Source organism: Protopterus annectens, chromosome 2.part2 (genome assembly GCF_019279795.1).
Source record: "Protopterus annectens isolate FY-2018-M chromosome 2.part2, PAN1.0, whole genome shotgun sequence".
NCBI classification, from domain to species: Eukaryota; Metazoa; Chordata; order Ceratodontiformes; family Protopteridae; genus Protopterus; species Protopterus annectens.
Genome location: NC_056730.1, coordinates 483,462,659 through 483,489,411, shown reverse-complemented (window position 1 = coordinate 483,489,411; position 26,753 = coordinate 483,462,659). Strand labels below are relative to the sequence as shown.

At 40.8% G+C, this 26,753-nt stretch overlaps 1 protein-coding gene across 1 annotated transcript in view; it reads right to left on the bottom strand.

Annotated features, from left to right (window-relative positions):
• The window catches only part of IQGAP2 (IQ motif containing GTPase activating protein 2), a gene marked incomplete in the record, with an annotated part of 4,327,392 nt that overhangs the window by 630,691 nt on the left and 3,669,948 nt on the right, over positions 1–26,753 (bottom strand). The window contains 1 exon segment of the mRNA XM_044063965.1: positions 4,500–4,632. Coding sequence (XP_043919900.1) covers positions 4,500–4,632 — 133 coding nt within the window.

The window sequence follows — 26,753 nt, the reverse complement described above, 5'->3', positions numbered from 1 at the left end:
CTCTTTCAATCCGGGGCTCTTGAACTTGCAATTTACAGTCTGCATCACCAAAGAAGTCAAGGACCTGTTCTAGGACAAAAAACTTAAACATAGTAAAGTTAGGGCACAAAGAACTATGTTTCCCTAATGCATTATAATGGTCTTTGTTCCTGAAAGCAAAACAGTGTTCTTTTATCCTATCAGTCAATTTGCGTACTGTCTTCCCCACATAAAAGGCAGAACCTGAGGAACAAATAGCACAGTATACAATCATGTTTGAATTGCAATCGAAATATCTAAGAAAGGATACCCTGACATTGCAATGAGAAAAAATAAAAAGATTACCCTTATAAATGTATTAACAAATGTATTTTCCACAAGAGTGCATGCCACTAGGTTTACCCAAGGAGTTTGACAAATTTAAAATGAAAGGAGAATCTTTGTTCTCAAAGAAAGACTTGAGTTTTTTTCTCTTAAAGGAAGATGAGGGTTCACTACCCAATGTAAATCTGATATTGGGGTCACATACAACTATTTACCAGTTATCCTGTAAAACTTTTCTTAGAGCCTTAGTGTCTCTACAAATAGGTAAAGAAAAGCTACAGGAAAGTGGAGAGTCTTCTGAGTGCTTAGAAGTAAATGAGCCTGGTGTAAACCCATATCTGGTTATGGGTTTATACTTAAGTGCGTCTGTCTGTTATGATGAGACTTCTAGCTAAGCAGGATCATTCCTTTGTAAAAATAGGGTAGATAAAAAATCAGCTTCCCTCTCAAACTCATTATCTTCTCTAGTAAGTCTAGAAATTCTAATGAATTGCCCCTATAACACACTGTGCTTCATAAAAAAACTGATGGGAACTGTTAAAGTCTAGATAATTGTTTCTAAATGTATCCTTTCTGTGTATCGTAAAAGTGTAACAATTTCTCTGTCAATGGATATGTGGGTGTCTAAGAAAGACAGAGAGTTACCCTGGCTGGCAATAACAAATGAGAGGAAACCTATACTTTCTGACAAGGAATCAACAAAATGTTTAAGTTGAGTAGTACTGTCCTCCTACACAAAAAAATATCGTCAGTAAATCTTTTGTAGTATTTCATGGAGTAGAAACCTGGTAACTGTATCAAGTATCTGTTTCCCATTCATTGAAGACCAAATTAGCGAAGGCCCATTTTGGATCCCATTGCTACTCCCCTGACTTGACGATAAATGATATTATTGAAGTGAAAGAAATTGTTTTGCAACACTAAGAAGATGTGTGTGTCCAAAATATCTATTCTCTTCTTATGAAATTTGACATACTTGAACAGAAAGTGTTTAACATATTCTAAACCTTCAACATGGGGGATACTCGTATATAAGGCAAAAACATCCAACGTAACCAATGTACAATTTGAAAAATCAATGTTGGCTTCAAACACCATATTTAAAAAGTCCCATGAGTCTCTGATGTAATGTGAGGTAGCTTGTACAACACAAAATCTATGTAATGAACTATGTTTTCAGTCTTAGATTTTTTATTTGAAACAATTAACCTAAAAGGGGGATTATGAACATCTTTATGCAACTTGGGGATACCAAAATGTTTGGCCAAACAGGGATTGGGAGACCACATAAACTGAAATTCCTCATCTTTAATACATTTGTCAGCTAACAATAACTTTAAAGAGTTGTCAATCTGTTAAAAACAGGAGTGCACTGTATTCAAGGAAACTCTTTCACAAAAATAGTCATTGATTAAGTCAGCTGTTATTCTTTCAACATATAAATTTTGGTCCATTAAAACTACACCAGTCCCCTTGTCCACTTTCATGATCCTTAAATTCTTATCATGAACTAGGTCTAGAAGAGCCTTTCTTTCATGGCCTGTCAAACTGTACCATTTATCCATAGATTTTGATCCAGTAAAGTTTCTGAAGTCATCCTCCGTGACTCTGAGGAAAGTGGACAAGGTGTTGTTTAATGGAGGATTGAAAAGGGTTTTCTTTTTGGGAACTGTAGTCTCAATGTGTATTCTTCGACTAGTGTTTACAGTAACTAAGTCATTGCTTTGATTACTGCTGAAGCTGGTGGACTGCGAATTCACAACACTATTAGAGACCAAAATGTCATCATCAAGGATAAGCTTCCTGTCTTTTTTTTTATAAACCAATACTTTTGTCTATGTGGAACTAGTACCACAAATACAGAAAATTATGTAATTATGGAGGAGAGGGTAGTAACATCTACCACCCATACAAACATTTTCAAGAGAAGGTGGTCAATACAATAATAGTTTCACTGTAACTTTTAGTACTGACACAGCTGAAATTAAGAAAATTATCAACAAAAACTGGAACCTGTTAAAAAATGAGATTAAATTAGTTAATAAGATAGGCCATAGACCTACTGTTACTTACAGGAAGGGTAAAACCTTAATAGAAACCCCTATAATGAAGGTTGCAAGGACCCCGGGGATGTTCAAATGTGAAAAATGTAACTACTGTGGATCCATTGCCACCGGACAACATTTTTCTATAGGTAACCACAAGTATTCCATCACAGGTAAGTACAACTGTAACACTACAATGGTGGTATACCTAGCTCAGTGCATTCTCTGTCCTGTTTTCTATATAGGAAAACAGATAGAAAGTTAAAAGATAGGATCTATGAACACCTGTAAGCTATTAGGAGGGGGAAAACAGAGAACGCACTAGTTAGGCACATAGAAAATTCACCTAACTATAAATTCATGTTAAAGGTTATAGACCAGATTAGTGAAAATGTACATGAAGGACCAGCGTCACTACTTTTAGAACAACTTGAGTTGTTATGGCAACTTCGATTAAATGCTAACCAGTTCCCAGGAATACATGAAACATGCACTATTCTCCCATACTTAAAATTAAATAGTATGTGGAGATAATTTACCTTAATTAAGTGATGAGTTTAAGGCTTAGTCCCACACCTAAAACATTTATTTATTTATTTACAATGGTTATATATTAACCATGGTTTCATTTTAACATGCTTTATATTTTTTATCATCAGTACATCATCATACAATTCATCATCAGTACACCAGGTATAAATAAATTTACTGTTGATTGAGCAGTGAAGGATGAAGGTTTATTTAGGGGGAGAATGTATTATATTGTTCTTTAGTCCGGGCTTTTAACTCTGTATTTTTAACTATGGTAGAACTTTTATCAAGTGATGTGTTAACTGAGCATTGTTAAGAGGTTTAATTGAGACACTGGTCACATGATTGGATTGTTGAAATATTTAAGAGTGTCTATGAAGTTGATTCTTTTATCTGATGAAGCCCAGCCACTGTGTTGGACGAAAAGCGCTTAATAAATAGTTTGTGGTATTCTTACATCGGTTGCTTTTTTAATGTTTATTCAGACTTCATTGTACATATTAGCATGCATAGCCTCAGGCATGTAATCTCACCGATCCTGTCACACGGGTCATGTACCAGACAGTATTGCAGCCTCATCGCTACAGTTCAGTACAGCATCAGCTTCTAGAAGCATGGCTGAACTAATTTACACACAGACCTTTTCTCAGAATATTACTACATTGGTCCACACGCACAACTAAGCTGCAATAAGCTGCTTTGAGATGTGAAAGTCTTGATATTTAGGACTGCATTGTGGAAGAGCAAATGGTTCTAAATAGTCTGCTACAAATTTCTGATCTAAATTCCATTAAAACATTTGCATTTTTGGCAAAATATTTTACCATGCCAAGAACATTAAACATTAAGGGGCTGTTAAAAAACAAAAATGAAGAATGAATCAGTTGGCATCTACTCTATTAGTGCTCATAAGAAGAGCCACAGTGTGTTGTGCTGTCCAGCAGCACTAACTTGTGGAGACTTGCTGATCAGTTATTAGTGTAAGCTACCTCTAAAGAGTTTGACAGCTTACTAGCTGTTGTATAGACGTCAGGTAAACTGCAAACACCGTTTTTACAACATCTTTATGCTCTACACCTGCTTTCTATGCTGTCAGCTACTGCAGTCTCCTGACAGCTGTGTACTCTGTCAAACTGTTTCAATAGGCATGATTATAAACTTTATCACTTACAGCACAGAAAGCTTACACAAAGCATGTTTATTAATGCTGCATCCATTATCTTTAAAAGAACAGTTTGACAGTTCGCAATCTGTCACACAACAATGCCAAATGTGCGTGTTGCCAAGAAGCAAAACTCTCTTCTGTTAGCAAATTAAAGAGGTATTCTGCTTGCAGAAATAAGCTGGGAGCTGCTACTTTACAGAGATAAGTAACTCCCAAGTATTCAAAAAAAAAGTTTATGGAAAAGTTACAATATCTGCTACTGAAAGGCAGAGAAGGTAAGCTATAATAATAATAAATACTACCTCTTTTTAAGAGCCATGTAGACTCTACTTACAGAACTTGCTCATCTTCTCAGTTTCAGTACTGTGTGATCAACTTTTTAGCAGGTTCAGTTTCTATATGCATAACACCAGTTAGACGCATCTACATAACTACTACAGAACTAAGATGCATACCGAATGAGTGTTGATGATTTCTTCGATAGAAATATAAATGACAGGTTTGCTTAGTGTCACCATATCAGAGTATTCGTCAATATTGAACTTCTCTTCTGGTTCTGGTACATCACAAGCAGCCTGGAAAAACTTCCTGAAAACAAAGTAAACTGCATTAACATTCCGCTCTGCATATTTAAACATTATTATATCAGACCACATTGCTCTGTTTTATGGCTGCAAAAGGGGTACAATGTAAAAAAGAAGTTATGTTCTTACCATAACTTTCCATGTGAGTTGTTCATCTCGCCTTTGTTCTTTATATGTGGGTTTGGAGCCAATCCATCGGCTCACAGTCAGCCGCTTTCCAAGCTCAAGATCTTTGAGTAGCTCAAGGCACAGTCCCTATCCCATGATGCTCTCCTACCAACCCCAGATCTAGTTTGCTGAACCAGCAAGAAAATAACACACTAAGCAACCAATTACAAAAAATGTACATAGTACATAACTATTTACAATATCTAAACAATAATCTGGCTGGAAAGGAGGACACTAGCAAGACCACCACTCATACCTGTTCTTCCATAACCTGTAGGGGGAAGGTGGGAGGGAGCGCATTAACAAAGACAAGATGAACAACTCACATGGAACGTTATGGTAAGAAGATAATTTCTTTATGTGAAGTTGTTCAATCTTGCCGTTCTTTCTTTACACGTGGATAGCGTCCCAAGCACCCTAATCCTGGGTGGTTCATGGGAGTATACTCCTGAGAATGGTGGAACCAAAGGAAGCCCTGTCCCTGGAGGCCCTGACCACTTTGTAATGAGTGATAAACATATGAGGTTTGGACCAAGTAGCAGCTGCATAAATGGTGTCCAAAGGTAGACGGGCTGCATGGGCTAAAGACGTAGAAACAGCCCTGGTAGAATGAGCTTTCACCTCACGTTCTAAAGGTTGTTTAGCTGAAGAATATACAAATTTTATACAATCAGAAATCCATTTGGACAATGTAACTTTGGATACCGACAAACCTTTCTTATTGTCTGCATAGGAAACGAATAGTTGATCAGATTTCCTAAATTATTTTGTTCTAAGTAAAACCTCAATTGTCTGAGAACATCAAGCTTATGTAACATGTACCCCATTCTATTAGCATATCATCTGAAAAAAGTAGGAAGATCAATAGACTGGTTCAAATTTGCCTCGGAGCAGACCTTAGGAAGAAAGGTTGGATTTGTTCTTAAAGACACACTGTCGGGGTAAAAGACTAGATATGGAGGTCTGATAGAAAGTGCTTGTAGTTCAGAAACTCTATGTGCCGAAGTAATAGCCACCAGGAAAACTGTCTTCCAAGAAAGGAACTTCAAAGGACAAGATGATGCAGGCTCAAAAGGTGGAAGAATGAGTTCAGATAGCACCAAATTCAGATTCCAGGGAGTAACAGGATGTCTGATAGGTGGCCTAAGGTGATGAGTTCCTTCCAAAAAGGCTTTACATAATCTGTGGGACATAATGTTTGAACCACTGCATCCCACATGGAAGTTAGATATGGCAGCCAATTGAACCCTTATCGTAGAAGCTGCCTCACCATCGTGAAAGAGCGAAGGCAACAATTCCAGAATACTATGAATAGGAGCGACATAGGGATCAATATCATGCTGAGAAGCCCAATGAACAAAACGCCTCCATTTGCTATTATAAAGTTTCCTGGTGGAGACTTTGTGAGAGGAAACTAAAATATATTGAATCGCCAAAGACAAATCATATGACCTGGCTAGGTTGGGAAGTGGAGCAGCCAAGCTGTCAGTTTGAGGGAGACAAGAGAGAGATGAAAAAGTCCCAACGAATGAGTCAGAAGGTCTGGCACTGGGTCCAGAACCCAAGGTTCTTCCACTTGGTATTGCTGTAGGAAGGGGAACCATATCTGCCAAGGCCAAAACGGGGTTATTAGAATAACAGTCCTTCCCAGGCTTTTGGCTTTCTGTAAGAATCTGGGGATCAGAGGGACTGGAGGAAAGGCATAAAGGAGACCCAAGGGCCTATCGTGTACAAGTGAGTCCCTTGGGCAGTCCCCCGGTGGGGGGTACAGGGCAAAGTAGCTTCTGCATTTGGCATTCATCGGGGATGCAAAAAGGTTGCAGCAAGGCTGGCCCCATCTGCGGAATATCCTTTCCACCACTCGTTCTTTGAGGGGACCACACTCGTGAAGCAACAGAATCGTTCTGCTCAGTTTATCCGCTATCATGCTGGATGACCCGGGTATGTGTGTTGCTATCAGAAAGCGCCCAGTGGATACAGCCCACTGCCAAACTCTCAGGGCCTCTTGGCATAAGGGGTAAGACTTGGTTCCTCCTTGCTTGCTGATGTACCAGACTACCGACATGTTGTCTCTCTGTATTGCAATTGTCTCTCAAGGTAGAGAGTCGTGAAAGTGTTGCAACGATAGAACCACTGCCCTCAACTCTAGGACACTGATGTGCAAATGAGATTCCATGTCCGACCAAGTGCCTTGGACAGTTCTTCCCTGAAACAGCCCCCACCCCCACCCTATCAGGAAAGCATCCATGGTCACTGTGGCTGTGGGAGGGGGAAGTACAAATGGGCGACCTACAGTAACTTGGTGGCTGTTCAACCACCAAAGAAGGTCCTTTTTGCAAGCATTTGTCAGAAGAATCTTGTGACACTGGAAGCTGCCGATAAGGCCACTGTGTGAATAGTAACCATTGGAGTATCCTCATGTGCATTTGTCCCAGAGGAACCGCTATGAGTGTAGCTGCCATGGTGCCTCACAGCTTCAGAACCTGAAATGCCAGAACTCTCCTTTCCATTAACAAATGGGACACTTGACTTCGCAAAGATATTACTCTTTCTTGAGGCAATCTGACCAGGGAGGTGGTGGTGTCTAGATCTACTCCTATAAAGGAAATATGCTGCAATGGCAATAACGCAGATTTTTCGAAATTTAAGGTTATGCCCAACCTGGAACACAAGTTGATAGTGTAATCTCTGGTGCGAATTAGTTGATGCCTGGTGGTGGCATGAGGAGCCAGTCGTCCAGATATGGAAACACGCGGAATCCTAAACGTCTCAGGTGAGCCGTGACCACTGCCATACATTTGGTGAACACTCTTGGGGCTGTGGTGAGGCCAAAGGGCAGCGCTCGGAATTGGTAGTGACTGGTCCCCAGCAGGAAATGCAAGTGATCTCTGGATGACCTGGCCATTTTGATGTGGTAGTACGCATCCTTGAGATCTATAGAGCACATCCAATTGCCTGTTTTGAGAAACGGAAGTATCAATTGAAGCGTGACCATCCGGAACTTTTCCTTTTTGACAAAGGTGTTTAGTTTGCTGAGGTCTAAGATGGGCCTCCAGTCCCCTGTTTTATTTGGAACTCAAAAGAACCTGTAGTAAGTTCCGGATCCTATCTGGTCCGCTGGGACTGGCTGGATGACTCTTTTTTTCTTGCAGGCTTTGAATTTCTATGGTTGCTAGATTCCGCAGACTGAGTGGAACGTCTGGGATTGTTGTACGAATGGAAGGGGATTCTGAAAAGGGAATGATGTAACCTCTGGTAATTATGTTTTTTACTCAAGAATCTGATGTAATTCCTAGCCAGGCATCTGGGTATAAAGCTAAGCAGCCCCCCGACTGCCTCCATTGCAGGACGGTCGGGCCTCCTCTCAGGAACGCTGATACGGCTTGCCAAGGAACTGCACCCTGTCACCCTGGTCCTGCAGACCCCCTCTGCCACCTGGGTGGCATCTACCATTATACCCTCCTCCTCTGCCCCTGGAGGGGGGTTCACTACGTGTGTTCTGGAAAGCTACTTGGGACTTTCGGAACCACATTTTTCCACCTTTCTGCCCTTTCGGGTATGGTCTAGTGGGGGTGGAAAAACGGACTCCTATGGCAGATAGAGTCTTTCCTTCCTGCTCACACCTAATGAGTGTCTCCTTGACTTTAGGCCCAAACAAGCAAGAGCCATCAAATGGGGTATTAACAAAGGAAGACTTGAAGGTTTCTCCAAGGAGCATAAGCGCATGCAGGATTGTCTCCGCAGAGCTATCACTGAACCTGCTGCCCGGCTCGATCTATCGGCTGCATAAGAAATGAGCCGCATGGACGAGTTCACAACAGAATCAAGCTGTGCCGTTACTTTCTCAGAAACAGCATCATCTGTTGTGCCCTGTAGATTATCTCCAAGCTCTTTGAGGAGATCTCACTGAAGACGGGTAAAGTGGGTTAAATAGTTGAGCGATCTCATTGCAAATGTCGCAGAACTAAAGATGTGTTTCCCGTATTTGTCCATGGTCCTAGAGTCTTTATTACGAGGATGAACAGAAGAAGAGGTTTCGTTTTCGCCTCACAGTAAGACGCTGTCCGGTTCGATTCTCAGCTAGAGCGTCTTTTGCGTGGAGACATGCGTGAATGGGCGTACCTTCATTGAAGGTTGTGCGTCAGGGCTGGTAACTCGGCATGTAAAAATCAACTACCAATCATTATCGGACCGGAATACCGCTGTGACGACCCCTAACTGGGAAAAAGCCAAAAGACACAACAACAGAAGAGGAGGTTTCTGACATCTCTTTCTTGGTGGCCGCCGCCACCACCATGGCATCAACGAGGACTCCCTTCATAAGAAAAGACCTGTCTTGAGGGGAGGTGATAAATCTGTTGGGCCTCCGAGGGACCGGTTCCATGGAATCAGGAGACTCCCATGCCCTTCGAGTGACCAAGTCCATTAACTCGTCAAAGGGCGGAGTAACCCAGGAGGTGGAAGGTTGAGACCCAAAGGCCTTCAGGAGCACCGACTCATCCTCAGTAGGGGTAAGGGACTACCAGTCACCCCTCTGCTTGTCTGCAAATGAGACATCCTCAGAGGAGGACCACGGGGACCCTTCTGAATCCTCTAAGTTGGTGCCTGATGTTAAGGATTCCTGAGGGGAAACTAAATGCCTCCTCATGCACAGTCTCTTTCTGGGGACTTTATCAATGGGGGTATCTGGTGAAGTCTCAGTCAAGCAGGGTCACCCAATGGGGTTACCTGAAGCTCTGGGTCTCGACGCTTGGTGGGGACCTGTGGTGTAGGGACAGAACGCGGCCCTTTATGGGAGGAAGAGGAAAGATCCGAAGAGGTAAGGGTCTTAGCAAACATAACCCTCCTCATGGCATTGAAGGCATTGGTTTCCTGACCCAAGGAGTTCGCCGGTTCTGAAGAAGATGGCAACCTCCAAGGGGCCGAGACCATGGGCTCCAAACCAGAGGACGAAACCAAGCTCATCTGCGCTGAAGCCCCGAGAGGGAGAGTCAGAACAAAGAGTTGGTTTGACTTTCTCCCCCGGAACAGTGTGTCGGCTCTGAAACTCTTCGATCGGAATAGTAGTCGTCAAGGTCGACGGGGCTGAGGGCACCGGAACAGGCCTCTGCTCCGAGGGTTCCATCACTATCAGATCCTCTCTTTCCGGTTCCAAAGAGTCAACTGGCCTTGGAGGAGGAGCAGAAATCATAGTGGAGGGGTTGGAGGCATCGAAGCCAGCTGGGTCGAAGCTGAAAACAATTTGGCCTGGGCCAGGTTCACCAAAAGTCTCTGCACCACGCGGTCCACATCGATGTCGGAAAGGGTACCGGAAAAACAGGTCGAAGGAGCCGAAGAAGCCACCAACTTAAGGATTGGGGACTTTAAAACTTCCGACACTGGCTCCAACACTATGATTTGGCTCCAAGGTAAGATTTTGGTGCACGGCTCCGAAGGCTGCGGAGCCGACGACCGAGTCTTCCCAGAGGTGCATGGAACAGAGGACTTGTGCTCCGATGACACCTTAGAAGACTTTGACCCCTTCGAGGACTTTGAGGTCTGGTCACTCTTGTCTAATGCTTCTTGAAAATCTGGCTTCAACAGCCCTCTATCCACCAATTTCCTTTGCCTTTCTAATAAAACTCTGCCACTGAAGGAATGCCAGATAGAGCAATCTTCTTGCAAATGTAGTGGACCCAAGCAGTACACACAAGAAACATGGTTATTGGTGATCTTCTGTCCACAGCCACACCTTTTAAATCCTGATTTTTGTTTCTCAGACATTATATAAATAAAATACACACAAATATCAGATCCCTGATAACAATATCAATAAAGTCGAAAAAACACTAAGAACTCCTTAGAAAGTTCAGATAACTGAACTGCAAATGACTACAAGAATTATTTGTCACAAAAAGCGCTCAAATACAACAATTCTAATAAAAATAAGGGGATAGAGAATTTAATTTGACAGAGCCCTGACAAGTAAATGCAACTCAAGAAAGGCTAAAGGCCTAGGAGCAACTGCTCCGAATTAGATAGACAAAAATATAATATCCAGTTAACTCACTGAACAACAAATGCAAGAAATATGAGAAGTCTCACAAATACCAGATCCCTGATAGTCTAAATAAGTAATGTTATATTCTTTTAAGAAGAAAAAAAGGTTACTGGCCCGAGCTTCCTCCGAAGATCGTGCGATCCACTGCAGCGGTAAACTAGATCTGGGGTTGGTAGGAGAGCATCATGACTGTGCCTCGAGCTACTCAAAGATCTTGAGTTTGGAAAGCGATCGGCTCCGAACCCACGTGTAAAGAACAAACGGCGAGACTGAACAACTTCACATTATATTTTTTAATATGCCTACAAAGCAATATGAATGCAAGTTAAATATCTATTCAGACATTAAGTTTGCATAAAATATGAGCACAAATCTGTGTGCACAAAACTGATGCTAAGCACACTGCTCTTCAAAAGCAAAGATGCACAAATGTAGCTTCATCACACCACACAAGCATTCAGAGACCAAAACATACACAGACAAATATAAATTCATTATACATGTGGCAGCAGCTAACAAGCTAAGCAAATGGTTCTATACAATACAGAAAACACAACACTCATCTAAAAGTATTAGCAGAACTTATTAAACAGAAATAAAAGTCACAGTACAGTTATGTATGAATCTGCTACAAGAAACAATGTTTTGCACACAGAATTACCTGGTGCCCAAACTTTGAAAGCCTCTCATTCTGTAGGTATCATGCATATAAACCCAATCATGGAACAGTAATCTGAAGAAAGGTATTCAGTCTTTGTAAATGGAGTCCATTCCCAACACAATGACAAGCATACACAATGGTGGCAGCACAGTCCTCCATCAAGAAAGTGAGGGTGATCCTTCCAGACTTCTCAAAAGAAGCTCCAGCAGGAGAAATACAAAGCACAAGAATGCAAGGACAGCCAAAAATATGGGCAAAACTAAATGAAAGTTATGTAGTATATACTGCTAGGAAAGTAAATGTAAATACTCAGCATATGTTATCTTCAAAAGGACTGTTGGAGGAAAACAAGAGACTTTCCTCTTCTGAAGCTACTGTATTGTCACAAATAATAATAATCTCTAACTCTCAAGCTTATGGGTTCGTACACTTCCCCAACGGTCAAAAAAAGTGATATTACACGACAAATCTAGGAGACTGCATCTAGCACCACATTGTCCAGTCTGTTGTGAATCAGGGAAGAGGTGTTAGTGCTAAAGAGTTATTATTTACTCCCCCATGGAAATACTGTGTGTGTGTGTGTGTGTGTGTGTGTGTGTGTTTATGTATACATGATAAAATTCTGGACAAGTTTCAATTACTGTTGGTAAGACTACACTGGAAGGCAGTGATCTCAGTCAAAATTAGATGAAATCCTGGTTAGCCAGGGATTGTAACTCCAGTTTATCTGGGTATGGCAGGTATCAGTTATTTTCCAAGGCCTGTAAGAGGTTGGTATAATGGTTAAAGTGTTTGCCTTACAGACACAAGGTTTGATAACCCCATGAGATAACGGACTAGGTTTAAAATGGCTCATAAGGACAGCTAGCCTAGTACTAATCTATGAACATATGAAGTGCACGTGTAATGTATGCCCTCAAGGCCAACTAACCCTCACATTTTAGCTGGCTTGCAGTGCTGTTAATAGACGAGCCATAGCTCCTGCTTGTCACATATTTGGCGGCAGTGAGTAAAATTTACATATTCACTCATCACACCATGATTCCCAGGAAATAATGCAGATAAATCGGAATGGCTTTCCTAATCACAGATGCTATTAACATTGCTCCCAAATGCACTGCTGCAAAAAGAGAAAAGTGAGGGACAGAAGTCAAATGCTAACTGGCGTTTGGAGATTTTAACAGAAAAGTGCACATAACATTTGGCTTCTTTGGCCAAATGTACTCTTTTTACTCAAGAACACTTAAATATCATTACCTCTGATTTCACTATCAAAAGTCTAAAACTTGAAATATATATTCTAATTTTTTTTGTCTATTTTGTTTAAATGAATAGTTAGAATGTGGGATTACATGGTTTGACGAAGCCTTCTAGATGAAAGCACTTAACACGTTTGTCTTGGCCAGTGAATACATTTGCTTTATGAATTTTTCTGCTGCTCCTGCATCCTATTATTGGTTGCTGAATAAGTATGCTCCATTGGACTATTTTGCACGTTGAATGTTCCATGTTATTTGCTGCCTTGTTTTGCTCTTGCACTGGGTTGTTTTGCTTATTTATTTATCAGGATTGTGTGTGCTAAAAGTGTTTACTCTGTGGGGAGTGATATTTACTCTTGGACTGATATTCTAAATTGTCACAACTGGTGATATTCCTACACTGGAAGTCTTTTTCTTTATGTTGTAATCATGGCTATTCATGACTACGATTACAGCTTCAGGAAAAATAATCCTAACAGGGGACGATATAAACACACAGTCACCCATCACAACAACTTAAAAAAAAATAGTTTTTTTGTGTTGTAGGGTGTCACATCAGTGGCTGTTTCTTGATATAAAGAGTATGTTTGGGAAATGACACTTACTGCTTTGAATTTCCAGGTTTTAAATGAGTACCTGAATCTTAAGGTGCACTAGGTAGGAAGTATCTCCAACATTAATGTGTCATATAGGTTCATAGGTTCATACTAGGCTATCTGCCCTAGGGCATTTATAAGCCTAGCCAGAGTGTGTTTGGCTTTCGCCACCCATTTTAAATTAATTTTGCTATGCCCTTTTTCGAGGTTAGTATACTGTGCCTCTGTCTAACAGTGACACAGAAGTGATACCCGGGGTAAACCTACGATCTCCCATCCACTCATCAAGATTCCTCTTGAAGAGAGTCAATGAGGGACTCTGCCTAACCTGGACTGGGATTTTATTCCAGAGTGAAGGGAGCCTCTGGGTTAGGAATCTGTCCCTCCAGAATGTCCTATTTATTTCAGTGCTGAGGTTCAAATCTCTCGAGCGCGTAGCTCGATGGGATTTGGATTTTCTGAGGTGCAGCATGTCCATTAATTCCGGGTTGGACATGGCTTTATACGTCAGGCACAGATTGCCTCTGAGCAGGCGGTATGCCACTGAGTAGAGCTGGAGTTTCTTTAACCGGGCAGCATATGGCATCTGTTTGAGCCCTTTGATCCTCTTGGTGAGGTACTTTTGGGGACTTTCCAGTTGCTGCAGGTGTCTGGTAAGGTACATCCCCAAAAGGGGCATTGTACTCAATTATGGGCCTGATGAGGGATGAGTAAAGAGGCACGATGACCTCCCCTGATCTGGATGTGAATCCCTTCATGATTAGGTGGGCTATATAAAATGTTTTTCTAACCACTTTGGCCACGTGGTTGTCAAATGAGAGATTGCTATCAACTTGGGTCCCCAGGTCCCTAATTACTTCTTCTGTACTTAATGGATTACCACTTATATGGTAATTTGTGGGCACTTTGTTTTTGCCAAAGGGGATGACTATACACATTTTGGCGTTTAGCTTGAGGCCATGGCTCTGGCACCAGTTGTCTGTTTCTAGGAGGCCCTTTTGGAGGATGCTTGTGTCGGCTGGAGAGTCGATTATGGCACCCAGTTTGCAGTCATCTGCGAACTTGGTCAGCCACAGTCCTTCTGTGTTGGCCTGTACCTCCGAGAAATATATACCAAATAAGAGAAGTCACAGGACTGAGCCTTGTGGGATGCCACTTGTAACTGGTTTGGAGTCTGAAATGGTTCCAGCAATTCTAACCAAGTGGGTTCTGTACTTGAGCCAGATTGCAACCCATCTAGTGACATAGGGGTTTATATTTAAGCTGGTGAGCTTATCTATAATGCCCGAGTGGGGTATTGTATCGAAGGCTTTTGCGAGGTCCAGGTAGGTTGTGTGGACCTCCTTTCCCTCGTCAATGGCCTTGGTGACTGTTTCAAATAAATCAACCAGGTTTAAGAGGCAGGATCTGCCCTTAACAAAGCCGAACTGGGTAGGATCCAGTGTCTGTAGGTCCCCAATATCTTTATTTATGAGGGCCATGATGATCCTTTCCATAACTTTGTAGACCAAGCTAGTCAGGCTTATGGGGCGATAGTTTCCAGGATCCGTTGAGGCACCACCTTTGTGGAGAGGGACCACTGCTGCTGTACGCCACTCTTTGGGTACATCTCCTGCAGTAAGGCTGAGATTGAACAGTAGTTTTATATTTGGGTTTAGCTCTTCTTGGAGTTCATGTAGGACGCAGCCCGGGACATCGTCTGGTCCCATTGATGCTGTGTTTTTTTGCTTTGGAGAGGGCGGCTCTTAACTGAGCATCTGAGATGTCAGGGGGGCAGCACTCTGCTGGGATAGGTATTTGCCCTTTTGGTGGGGAGGGGGAGAAGTTTTCACTGAACCTGTCAGCTAGGATGTTGGCAAGGTCTGTGGGTTCAGTGTATTTTTTGTCATTTTGCACTAATTCTGAGCATATCTGGGAATTCCTACCCAGGTTCCTAACATAACTGAAGAAAGCCTTGTGATTATCCTTAGTGTCCTGTGCAATTTTTCTCTCTAAACTGACCTTAGACGATTTTATGAGTGCCCATAGTTTTTTGCTAATACTGATCAGAGATGCCGTCCCTTTTTGGGATTTTGCTCTATCATGTAGTAGCTTCCTCCTTCTATTGTACAGTTTGTTTATGGCTGGGGTCCACCAGACAGGACGTCTGCCTTTGGAGGACTGGGTCTTGGTTTTATTTGGGATAGCATGGTCCATGCATTCCTGAAGGTGTTCATAGAATGCGTTTATAAAGGATTCTGCAGTCTGGGCCGTATTTTCCACAGGCCCGGGGGCTTTGAAGGATTCCACCTCGGGTTTGAGGAGTGTGAAATTTGCTTTAAAGAAGTTTTTCACCGTGGTTTTCTGGGCAGGGGGTGGGGTCGGGATGTGAATATCCAGTGAGATTAGTCTATGGTCTGATCTTACCAGTGAGGGATACACTTCTGGTCTGGAGCATAGAGTCCCCATGTTGGTGATGATCAGGTCCAGTTAGTTTTCCCCTCTTGTGGGAGTGGTAACAAGTTGTTCCATATCATTTGAGTTTATAAATTCTAGGAACCTTTGGGCTAGGGTGTTGGAGCTAGAGTAATGCTCCCAGTCTATGTTTGGGTAGTTGAAGTCGCCCAATATAATGGTGTTTGGAGAAACCTTCATATTTTCCAGTGTTCTCAGGAAGACAGAGTGGGGTTCCTGGGTTTGGGAGGGTGGTCTGTAGCAGGCTATAAACTGGTAGGCAGTTTTACCCACTGTTAGTTGCACATAGGCCCTGATGCTTCGTGCTGTGCCATCAACCTGGAGGTGTGGGTATCTTTGACGAATATTGATACTCCCCCCTCCTTTTGTGGTTCGGTCCAAGTTTTAGGGCCGAAAAGCATGGTATGAGGTATAACCTGGTAGTGCTGGGATGCTCTCGGGAGCCTTGAACCAGGTTTCTGTTACTGCACAGATATCGATGTTTTCCATGCTAAGGAGAGTTTCGAGTGCGTGCATCTTGAGGTTTAGACTTCTGGCGTTGAGTATCCTTACTCTTAGTTTCTTATCCCTTGTGATACCTATGGAGGTGGGTTTGTCTTTTGAGCCTTGCCTAAAAAAGGCACTATGGGGGTAGAAAGAGCCTTTGCCAATATCCGAAAGCCCATGGGTGACAGGTGCAAGCAGTCCCTAGCGAAGCATCGTGGCTTGTCGAGCATGTCATCCCAGGCTGACAGGCATTGGATCCCCTTTGAATGACACCAATACTTAAGCCAATTGTTGAAATTGATCATCTTGTCTTCATATTGTGGCATCATTCTTGGTGAGGGTAAGATGCTACTCAAGGTCAGGGTCATACCGGCCTGGGCTACATTTTCGGACAGCTCCTCTATGTCTCTTTTCATGTAGTCCAGGGAGGTACATCTCAGGTCATTCACACCAGCATGGACAATGACGGAGTTATATTTGTACTTGTCTTGGAGTGACCTGAGTGCTTGTGTTATGTGGCGGATCCTAGCGCCTGACAGGCAGCTCACCGTGACCTTCTCCTTGTTCAGTCTGGTGAGCGGGACGTCAGTGTGCCTGACGATAGAGTCACCTATTACAAGTGTATCAGGTGTGTTGTTTAGCCTTAAGGGCTGTGACTGTTCGGCACACTGGCTTTGTGAGCTATGTGTTGCACGTGTTTTGTTTTGGGGTAGCGGTTGCTTGGGTGTCTGATCTGGAGGTCTCTGCTGCGTAGGCAGATTTTTATTTAGAGCCTCCGAGTATGTTTTTGTGTTTGGTTTGCTGTCGTGGTAGGTCTATGTGAGGCTGGAATTGTAGTGAGTGTGGTTTCCTTCTCCTCCTGACTGGTTACGCCAGTACTGAGTTGAGAGAGCTTAGCCTCCAGTTTGGCTATATGGTTGCATCTCTCACATGTTTTGGAATCTGTTTGGAGGAGGAGAGGGTTGTCTGTGTACATGAGGCAGTTGTAACATTGCCGCAAGATTCCCAGATTCACCAGCTGGACTGGAGAGGAGACTGACAACTGACCTTTGGACATGCTAGAATATTATTGGGAATTCCTTTATAATTGAAAAAAGGGCCAATGGGGAACATGGTACTCAAGGGGAGTTTGTGAGGGTGTAGTGCTTTTCATTTTTTAGTGCTGACTTAAATAATTGCTTTAGTGAGCAAGTGCCAGGTAACTTAAATGCAATGCGTTACAGATAACTTAAATGCAAAAACGACAAACAGTAACTTTCTTTCAAGTGAAACAAGGAAATAAGTACAGTAAGCAATGCAGATATCACTAGGGATCCACAGAAGCGCTGAAAAGCTGTGTTTTAGGTGGAATTAGCGTTTCAGGGAAATAACAAGCAAACAAACAACAAGCATACGAACAAAGCTAGATTCAGCAGGCCTGGATCTAGTCTATGCTACAGCAAACAAGGTGTACCAATTTCAGTAAGAAGCAGTTCAAATATGCAGCCACTATAAGCCTTTAACCAGAAATTCCCAGCTCAGAAGGGCAGAGTCCAGCCTCTCCTCCCACAAGAGTGCAGACCACGAACCCTCAATGTAAAATAACTGGCCTGAAGTCCAAGTGCTTAAACCAGAATTAATACACTTTTAGAATAAAAGACAGAGCCCTCAATCAGCAGTTCCCAAGTTAGAAGGATGCAAGCTACCTGTTCTGCCACTACAGTGCAGACCACAAACTTTCTTAATGTAAAACAACTGGTCTGAAGCCCAAGTACTTAAAATAAAAGGCTTAGCATGAGTTACACCAAGCAGTAATAAATACAATTGAGTACTTTTAAGATGACGCAAAGCAAAATAAAGTAGGAAGAAACACAAATACAGTAAAAGCAGATAAAATTGATATGATTTTCTTTGGTGTTTACTGGCTGCTGAATTCCATAAATTAAGTAGCTTCATATACAGCGTTAATCTGCTGAAGACTGAAATCTATTTTGTGTATTACATGAAAGTTACTACTTGCTTGTGTGTTCTTTTGGTTCTATTTTCGCACCAGTATAAAGTATTTTAGTTATGTAAGGCTACTTGATTCCATTCAGCTCTGAAACACCTGCATCTTTGATCTTCTCAGAACATAAGTGAAAACAACATATTCCTTTTGAGCTATAGAACCCAACAAATATATCCCATTATACAATGACTCACTATTACTATCGGAAAACGTGCAAGCTGATTGGCCAGTGTGCCTGTTGTAAATCCCACAATATACCAACAGAAAAAGGTCTAGTCGCCCAGACTTTTTTTTTTTTTTTTTTTTTTTTTTACAATTAAAAAAAAAAAAAAAAGGAGAGAGAGAAAATGGAGCAATGGAGACTTTATTTTCTCCATTACTTCTGTTTCAAAGCACTGATGTACTGGGTATGGGTGGGAATGCAAGTCCCATACTCATGTGCTGTACATCAAAACAAGCAGTATACCACAACCAGCGAAGAACAGTAATCCGCCAACATTATTTAAGGAAAGTACGTATTTTTTTTCCTAAATAATGTCATTGTATATAGCAACAACTGACTCCGTGGTTGTGGTATATTGAAGATTTAACCATGGTTGCCTTTGTTTAATCACTCGGGCTTCACCCTCATGACTAAACCACACCACCCGTTGGTAAATCTTCAATATACCACACCACGTCGTTGGTTACTGCTTTATTCTTCCATGATTAGCCCTGACAGAGAATGCTCACATTGTGAGTCAAAGACCTGACCAGACACAAACACCTGACCACAGATCTGTACTACTTTTCCTTGTTCATGGCTGTAGACCTTTTCTTTTCCTACAGTTGTTCAGCCAGTGTGCCTTACTGCCATCAAACGTTCACAACTGAACTCAAATCCATATGTTCCTCTGTGGTGGAAAGCCCCCTGAACCACAGAGATGAAAGCTATACATCTCCCATTCATTGTCTAATAAGGACTACCACCGAATGGAAGTTAATGGGTTGAAAGTCTACCCCAGGATGTTTATTCAGTGTTGCCCCACCTCCAAGGGATTGCCCAGTCCTCAATCATGGATGGCACACACATCCTCCTTTGTCAGATCCATTAAGCAGCCAAGCTGCTAATCAAAGTTGGGTCACTTAGGCTATAAGCAGGCCTTCACCCCTCTGTTTTATTATGTTTAACTAGCTACAGTAGAGTAGGGTTCAAAACATACCTTCCCACTCCTAGTCTCATCCCATTTGAGCTTTCATACAGTTCACAGAGATTTATGTGAAATGGAGACATTTTTAAAGGACTATGCTGCTTGCATCCAAATCAGACTTTGTAAAAGAGAACTAACTCCTATAGAAATGTGTGACACAGGGACTTTTTTTTGAGAAAATATATGGCTGCTTATTTACTTTTTATATTTCAGATGACTGTATGGAAAATTCATGGCTACTAAAACTGAGGAATTTCAGTACGAGCGGGAAATACTCTCTGCTCAAGTGAAAGAGATCTTTGTGCTCACAACACTGGATTAGTAAACTAAACAGATTTCTAAACTTTCACAGATAAATATAATGAGCTCAGAAATTTTTAGAACAACACAGCATTTTCCAAGCTATGCGATTTGTTTTCAGTGCTCATTATCTATCCCACGTATCTGATTGTTTCAGCACGGCTAACTGACTTGAGGCCTTGAATGCCTCAAGGTCATTTGCACCAAAAAAAAAAAAAAAATCAAGAAGCACTCCTGTAGTGATGGAAAATATGAAGGTTTCCATAATTCAAGTTCCTGTTCAGTCAAAAAAGGAATCAAGTGATTTGTTTCATAAATTCCTTTTCTGTTGCGACTTTTGTATTACTGCTTTGTATTTACTACTGTGTAAGAAAATATTTTTTAAAGGTGTGTAATTATATTTGTTTTAATCTAGTTTGGCTCTTCTGGATTGGTGTTGTGTTCTTGTTACAGTGTGGGAAGTAGTCTGTGCATCTTCTCAGTTACAGAGAGATCATGGAATAATAGGGCTATAGAGACTTCTACTTACCCCACGCTGATGTGTGATCCCGACAGTAGAGTATTTAGACATGGGGGGGGGTCAAAGATGTAGTCCTCACCTCCAAAAATATTATTTTACATTTTATTTTGTTTTTCAATTGAGTGGGAATCAATCTGGCTGTGTTGATGGAATGAGGTGTAAAACCTACTTTTCTTGGAATGACAAATTCAGATCTGAAAGTTCAGTGTAAACACCAGGATTGCTACTGAAATCAAATGGCCCTGTCTTGCTGCCATACTCAAAAGATCTAATGTCCGTGTGAGGTGCTGTTATGAAATGAGATATGCCTATGTATGGAAACTGGCAGTGTAGATGAGCTGTTCTCACTATGAAATCCTCTTCCTCTCTTGCCACCTACGCCTTTCACAGTTTGAGTGTCTGGAGTAACTACTGCCTCTAGCTTTTGATCTGTAAAATGACACTACATATATGGGATAGTAACTGTATTGACTTTCTATGCTCAGGCACTCAAGATTTCTCGTTTGCACAGGATCTTCCGGATTGGAATCATCAGTTTCAAGATGACAGGAACTTACTAGATGCATCTTCACAGGAGCACTGTCTGCCAGTATCCTTTAGAGCAATTGTTGCAGTATTTTTTCTCCGACACATTTTTAGCTCCTTGGCTTCTCTTCCAACAAAATAACAGCTACGCAAAAGGACAAATAAACTGTACATTACCTTACTGGTTCATTAACAAATGTATACAAACATTGGTTTGTTTTCTACTAAACTCTTCCCACTGGTTTGTCAAATAAATCAAAGTAGTATGCTGTATATGACTGGGGAATGAAGATGCTAGATTCCCACTGTATAACAAGCACACAGACGCACACAATTACCTACAATCCCACACTAGGAAAGCTGCAACTCATTTTATCAAATAGCACTCTATTTCCACTGTGAGTAAAAATATATATGTGTGTGTGTGTGTGTGTGTATATATATATATATATATATATATATATATATATATATATATACACACACACACACACATATATACATGCACACACACACACAGACATATATCTGATTACCTACTTCTGCAGAATTAGAAGAATCAAAACACCCACCAATTTTCTATCACAAATACTGGTATAAATTCACTCAGTAACAGCAGTAATTAACTGCTACAGTATCAGCTTTCTGAAATGTTAGTGGAATATTGTTTCCTTTGGGATAAGTCCCCTGTATTAACATATTTTCTCTTCTCTGCTCAGAAAATTACTAATGGTAGACTGACAATCTTAATTACAGCAACATTTGACTGCCAGATATTCTAAGGCCCTTTAGTAGTCTGTATTTTTTTATCACAAAATTCCATACATCTTAAGGCAACCATATTTTCCAGTCCTAAATAATGTTAAATATTCACCTCGGTAACATCAACATCTGGCACAATGCTCTCAGATAATGTCCATCCATCCATCCTCTACCTCTTTTTCCCATTTTTGCACATGGGATAATGTACTGCTGTTAAATTTCCCCATTCTGACACAAGCCACTCCCCCTTCCCTTTTCCCAACTCACAAATAGTATAAACTTACTTAGCAGCAGCAGCAGCAGTGGTTAACCACTATGGTGTTTGCAAGTCCTGTAATGTTAGTGGTATGCTTCTGTCTGTGTGGAAAACTCTATAGCAAGACAACAATTCACTACTTGCAGACTGATTGTCCTATTCACACTAAAGTACATCTAAGCACAGTGTTCTAAGGCAGTCTCACAGTATTTTTATATATCTGTTACTGCTTATAACTCTATATAATCTTTCCTTTTAAAAATAATGTTAAAAATTCACTCAAAGTCAATGTCCGTTTAGCACTGCTCTCAGACAATACAATGCTGTCAAATGTCCCTAATCCATGGAATTTTCTATATCAACACAAGGTCCCTTTTTCTGCTCATAAATAATCATATCACAATACAGGCTCTATTTTCACTCGTAGATAAATCCTTAACAGTAGGCTGACAAACTTAGCAATACCAGTGTAATTCCTCCATGGAGTTCCCAATATTGCAACACATCTCCCTTTTCCAGACATAAAAACAACAAAAGTTCACTCAACAGCATAGCTCTCACTCTCTTATCACAAAACATCTGGAAAAAGCCAAAAAATAAAGGGGGACAAATCTACAAAATTAGGGACAAATTTAAATATTACTCTCGTAAACTTGGAAGGTTGCTAGAATAAAAAGCTTTTATGCTACCATGTTTTTTTCTGAAGAATATGAAGTTTGAAACTCAAATGCCTGTCATTACTTATTGAATTCAGTCCTCACTGATTTGCTGCAAAGGTCCAGCAAATCACAAATTTTATGAGGAACGAAGGGATGAAAGTGCTTAGGTTTTAAAATAAAAGAAGTGGATTTCATTTAAATGCATGTCACTTCTTCATGATATTTGTGTTACAGGGAACAGTACTGATTTGGTTGTGCATGTGTACAGAATCGAAGGACTAATGAGCAGTTTTCCTGTGGTCTAATTCAACTGTATACATTTTACTCACACAGACACAAATCCTGGCCCAGAACACATAGGAGTAAGATCATGATACAACACACAAAAATGACGACTCCATATGGTTGTCGGATAAGCAATGGTTTGGAGATTCAACTGGAAACACATTTAGAGTTGACAGAATACAAAGGATCCTAGAAATAAAAGACTAGAGAGAGAGTGATTAATTTAGGTAATAAGAATGAAACAAAAGAATGACTGGGATGAGACAGGGAGAGATGGGAAAGCAGCAAAAGGCAAATTAGAGGTCAGATACAAAAACAACTAAAGGAGAGGCAAAGAATTAGAGGGATAAAGAAGAGGATGATGATTTAGGAGCTAGTGGAGTTGCAGAAGAAGAGAAGATGGGGAGAAAGGGAAAGAGTTAAAACAATATAGAGATGGGAGGATTAGAGATCTTGGGGATAAGTGCTGTTAGAAAGAATGTACTTCAGTAAAAACCCCAAAGCAACTACAATGCAAGCAGTGAGACTTAGCAGGAAACAGAAAGAGGAATCTACAAGATATAGGTAAAACGGAGAGAGACATATGAAGGATACTAAGAAAAAGTTTACAAGGATGTAGAAAATATCATCAGGATATGGAAGTGCAGGATGTTATTTCATGAGAAGGGGAACAATTATTAGTAGTAGGAGGAAAACAAGATTTACCAACCCATAAGAAGCTGGAAATAAAAGAGGACAAATAAGACAATTAAAAAAAGAGGAAATTAGAGTGTGGAACAGAATGGCCAAGGTTAAAACATCAGTACATAATAGGCTACCAACAGAATTCTGGGAATTAGAGAAAGAGAAGAGAGAGGACAGATAGGAAATCATGTTTAGTAAGATTTTAAAGGGACAAACCTCTACAGTATTAGGGAGGACGAGCAGTGTCCTTGAAAAAATATAAAAGAAAGGACGGATCCACTGTCTGTCCTCCTTTAGACCTGTATCAATCTTAAACTACAATTACAAATGTTTTAGAGACGTATTGGCAGACAAAGTAGGCAAGATAACCACCAGAAATGATACATGGGGAGCAGCGTGAATTGTAGGGGCAGAGAATGGCAGATCATTTGATTTGGACATTTTTTATTCTGCAGGATGTAGAGGATAAGATGGAAGACCTGGACTTAGTATTGATGGATGCAGAAAAAGTTCAGAGAGAGAAGGAGATTCCCAAGAGAATGAACTGAGGTTATAACGACATGCTACACAGGGGAGGACAGCTAGAGGGAAAATTAGGGCAAGCTTATCAGGCAGGCTGAAACTGGAGACTGGCATAACACAAGGATGTCCTCTTTCATCACTGTTATTTCCACCATATTTAGAACCATCAATACTGATAATAACAGAATTAGAGATGAGGAGGAGTAGATGGAAGGAGAAAGAAACAAAGACATCCTTACATGGATTTTCTTTTAACCGTAACCCAAATGGGAAAGGATTTAAAGAATTAATGGAATTTACTAGTGCATTTTTAAAGACCTTTATATCTCCCGTTTGATTCTCAGCTGGAGTGCGGGGGGTGCCTTCTGTGTGGAGTCTGCATGTCCTCCCCGCGGTTGGGTGGGAGTTCGAAAGACATGCATAAATGGGCGTGCCTTCGTTGAAAGTTGAACGTCGAGCTGGCACCTCGGCGTTCGTGAAAATCTACTGCCAATCATTAGCGGACCGGGAAAAGCCGAAAAACAACAACAACATTACATTACACTCAAGACATAACACAAACATACATTAGCAGAAAAGAAAACAAACCATATTAACATTTTTCCATTTACACAGATTATACAGAGTGCATCTTTTCTTAGTAACTATTACAAATCAAGCATTACATAAACTGCTGAATTCCCTCCTTCCCTTAAATGTCACTCCACCTCCTCGTTAACATTATTCTGCATCATGTACTGTTACCACAATTCCCACTTATGTCTATGTAATTTGCTTTCCCCTTTTCTAAAGAAACCTCGGCCCAGTTCTTTTATTTATTTTATAGTACACAATACTTGGAATACAACTGGCGTAGACTTGATTTCCATTTTCTAGTAATTACTTTTTTGGCAGCGAAGAAAATAAATCTTAGGCCATACTATGTAATTGCAATCCAGATCCTGTGTTGCAGCTCATAAGAATTGTTTCCTTAGTTACAATCATTTGTTCACCCAATATTTCTGAGAGAGTACTTTGTAAGGAAATTTTAAAACCTGCCAACTCATTACACTCCCAAAATATCTATTTTTTATTTATTTTTATTTATGTATTTAACATTTGTTTACCGGGAAAGTCCGACTTGGAATGAAGCCAGTTTTCAGAAGAGGCCCAGGGAGAATGTGGGAGGAAACCAGAGTACCCAGAGAAAACCCACACGAAAGCAGGGAGGACATGCAGACTCCGCACAGAAGGCACTCCAGCCAAGAATCGAACCAGGGAACCTCTTGCAGTGAGGCAACAACGCTACCACTGCACCGTCCAAAACATGTATTCCCAGTTACTTCCTTCTTCCCCATCACACCTTCAACATTTGCTATCTACCCGTGGAAAAATTATTTTCAAGTCTGCTTGGGGTAGAAAACTACTGACACAAACACTTCTAAGCAAAGATCCTAAACCTACTGGACTTTGTTCCATACACAGGAGACAAACGTATGTCCTCCCATTATTCTTGTGTAAATTGCTTTTCCAGTCTCTTCCCTGTCTTTTCTAACCTTATCTGACTGACTCTTACTGTTATCATGCAATTCTTATATGCACTACTAATTACCCCTTTTTTAACAGTTTCTGTTCTAGATTCAATTAAAAACTCTACCAAAGCAGGTCCTTCATTTAAGGTTCCCCTACCCCTTTCTCTCTTGCTTATACTCCAATATCCCTACCTCTTTCTCTTTGCTTATACTCCGATATCAATCACTGATAGGAAAAGCAATCTCCAGTTTACAATCCAAATGTACTCCTGGCCTCATCCCACTTGATTACCTTTCCAACTCTAGTTATTTGCTCCCAAAATCCTGGCTCCTTTGCTAGTTTTCTCCAGTAAATTCCAGATCCCTCTTGCCTGTTTTCTCTACCCCTAATTGCTGTCATCCCTAATGGCAATATCTCCTTTCTCCATTCTTGTATTGGCTTAGGGCTTAGAATACTTTGTTACTTTATGAATATAATATTCTGTATGGTTATTATTCTCCTTAAGGATCTTCATCCAAAACCCCACACATTGTTTCTTGAACTTCACCCGCTTCATCATCATCCCTTTCCATTTTTTTAATTATGACTTTGTGCATATGTTATGAATATGACCCTTAACTGTGTAGCTCTAAACTATCCCTCCAAACCAAATTATGTTAAACTACGTTCCTCTTTTGGAAGGATCAGCTTTATTAACTCTTGATCTCTTCCCATACCATGAACATTCCCTCAACTCTATTAATTATTGCCCACAACTTTTCTTCAGGTTGTCAAAAATGTGACTGACCAGTATAAAAACTAAAGGAACTAAAACATTTTTCATTGTTTCTTACTATCCATATCCATAAACAAAAGCTTCTAGTTTCTCAGTTTTTGTAATACCATTTTAGTCTCTTGCCACATATCCTTAGCTGCTATAACAGACACCTTTTTAATCCAGACTCCTAAATACTCCTATTATCATGTCCCCATAAATATAGGTATTGCTGAACCAATCCATGTGCAGGTACATAATTTACTGCTACAGCCTTTGTTTTATCTTCACTAATTTTATATCCTGAAAAGGCCTGAAACTCTCCTAGTGTTACAAAACACTGATGTCCTTTTCTGGATTTATCAGATACAAAATATCATCATCTGCAAATAAAGCCAACCTTTCTTGATTATCATTCAATTACATCCTTGACACTCTCAGTCCCTCATTTTCTTTGCCAATGGCTATAAATATAAAGTAAATAAATGGGAGGAAAGGACACCCC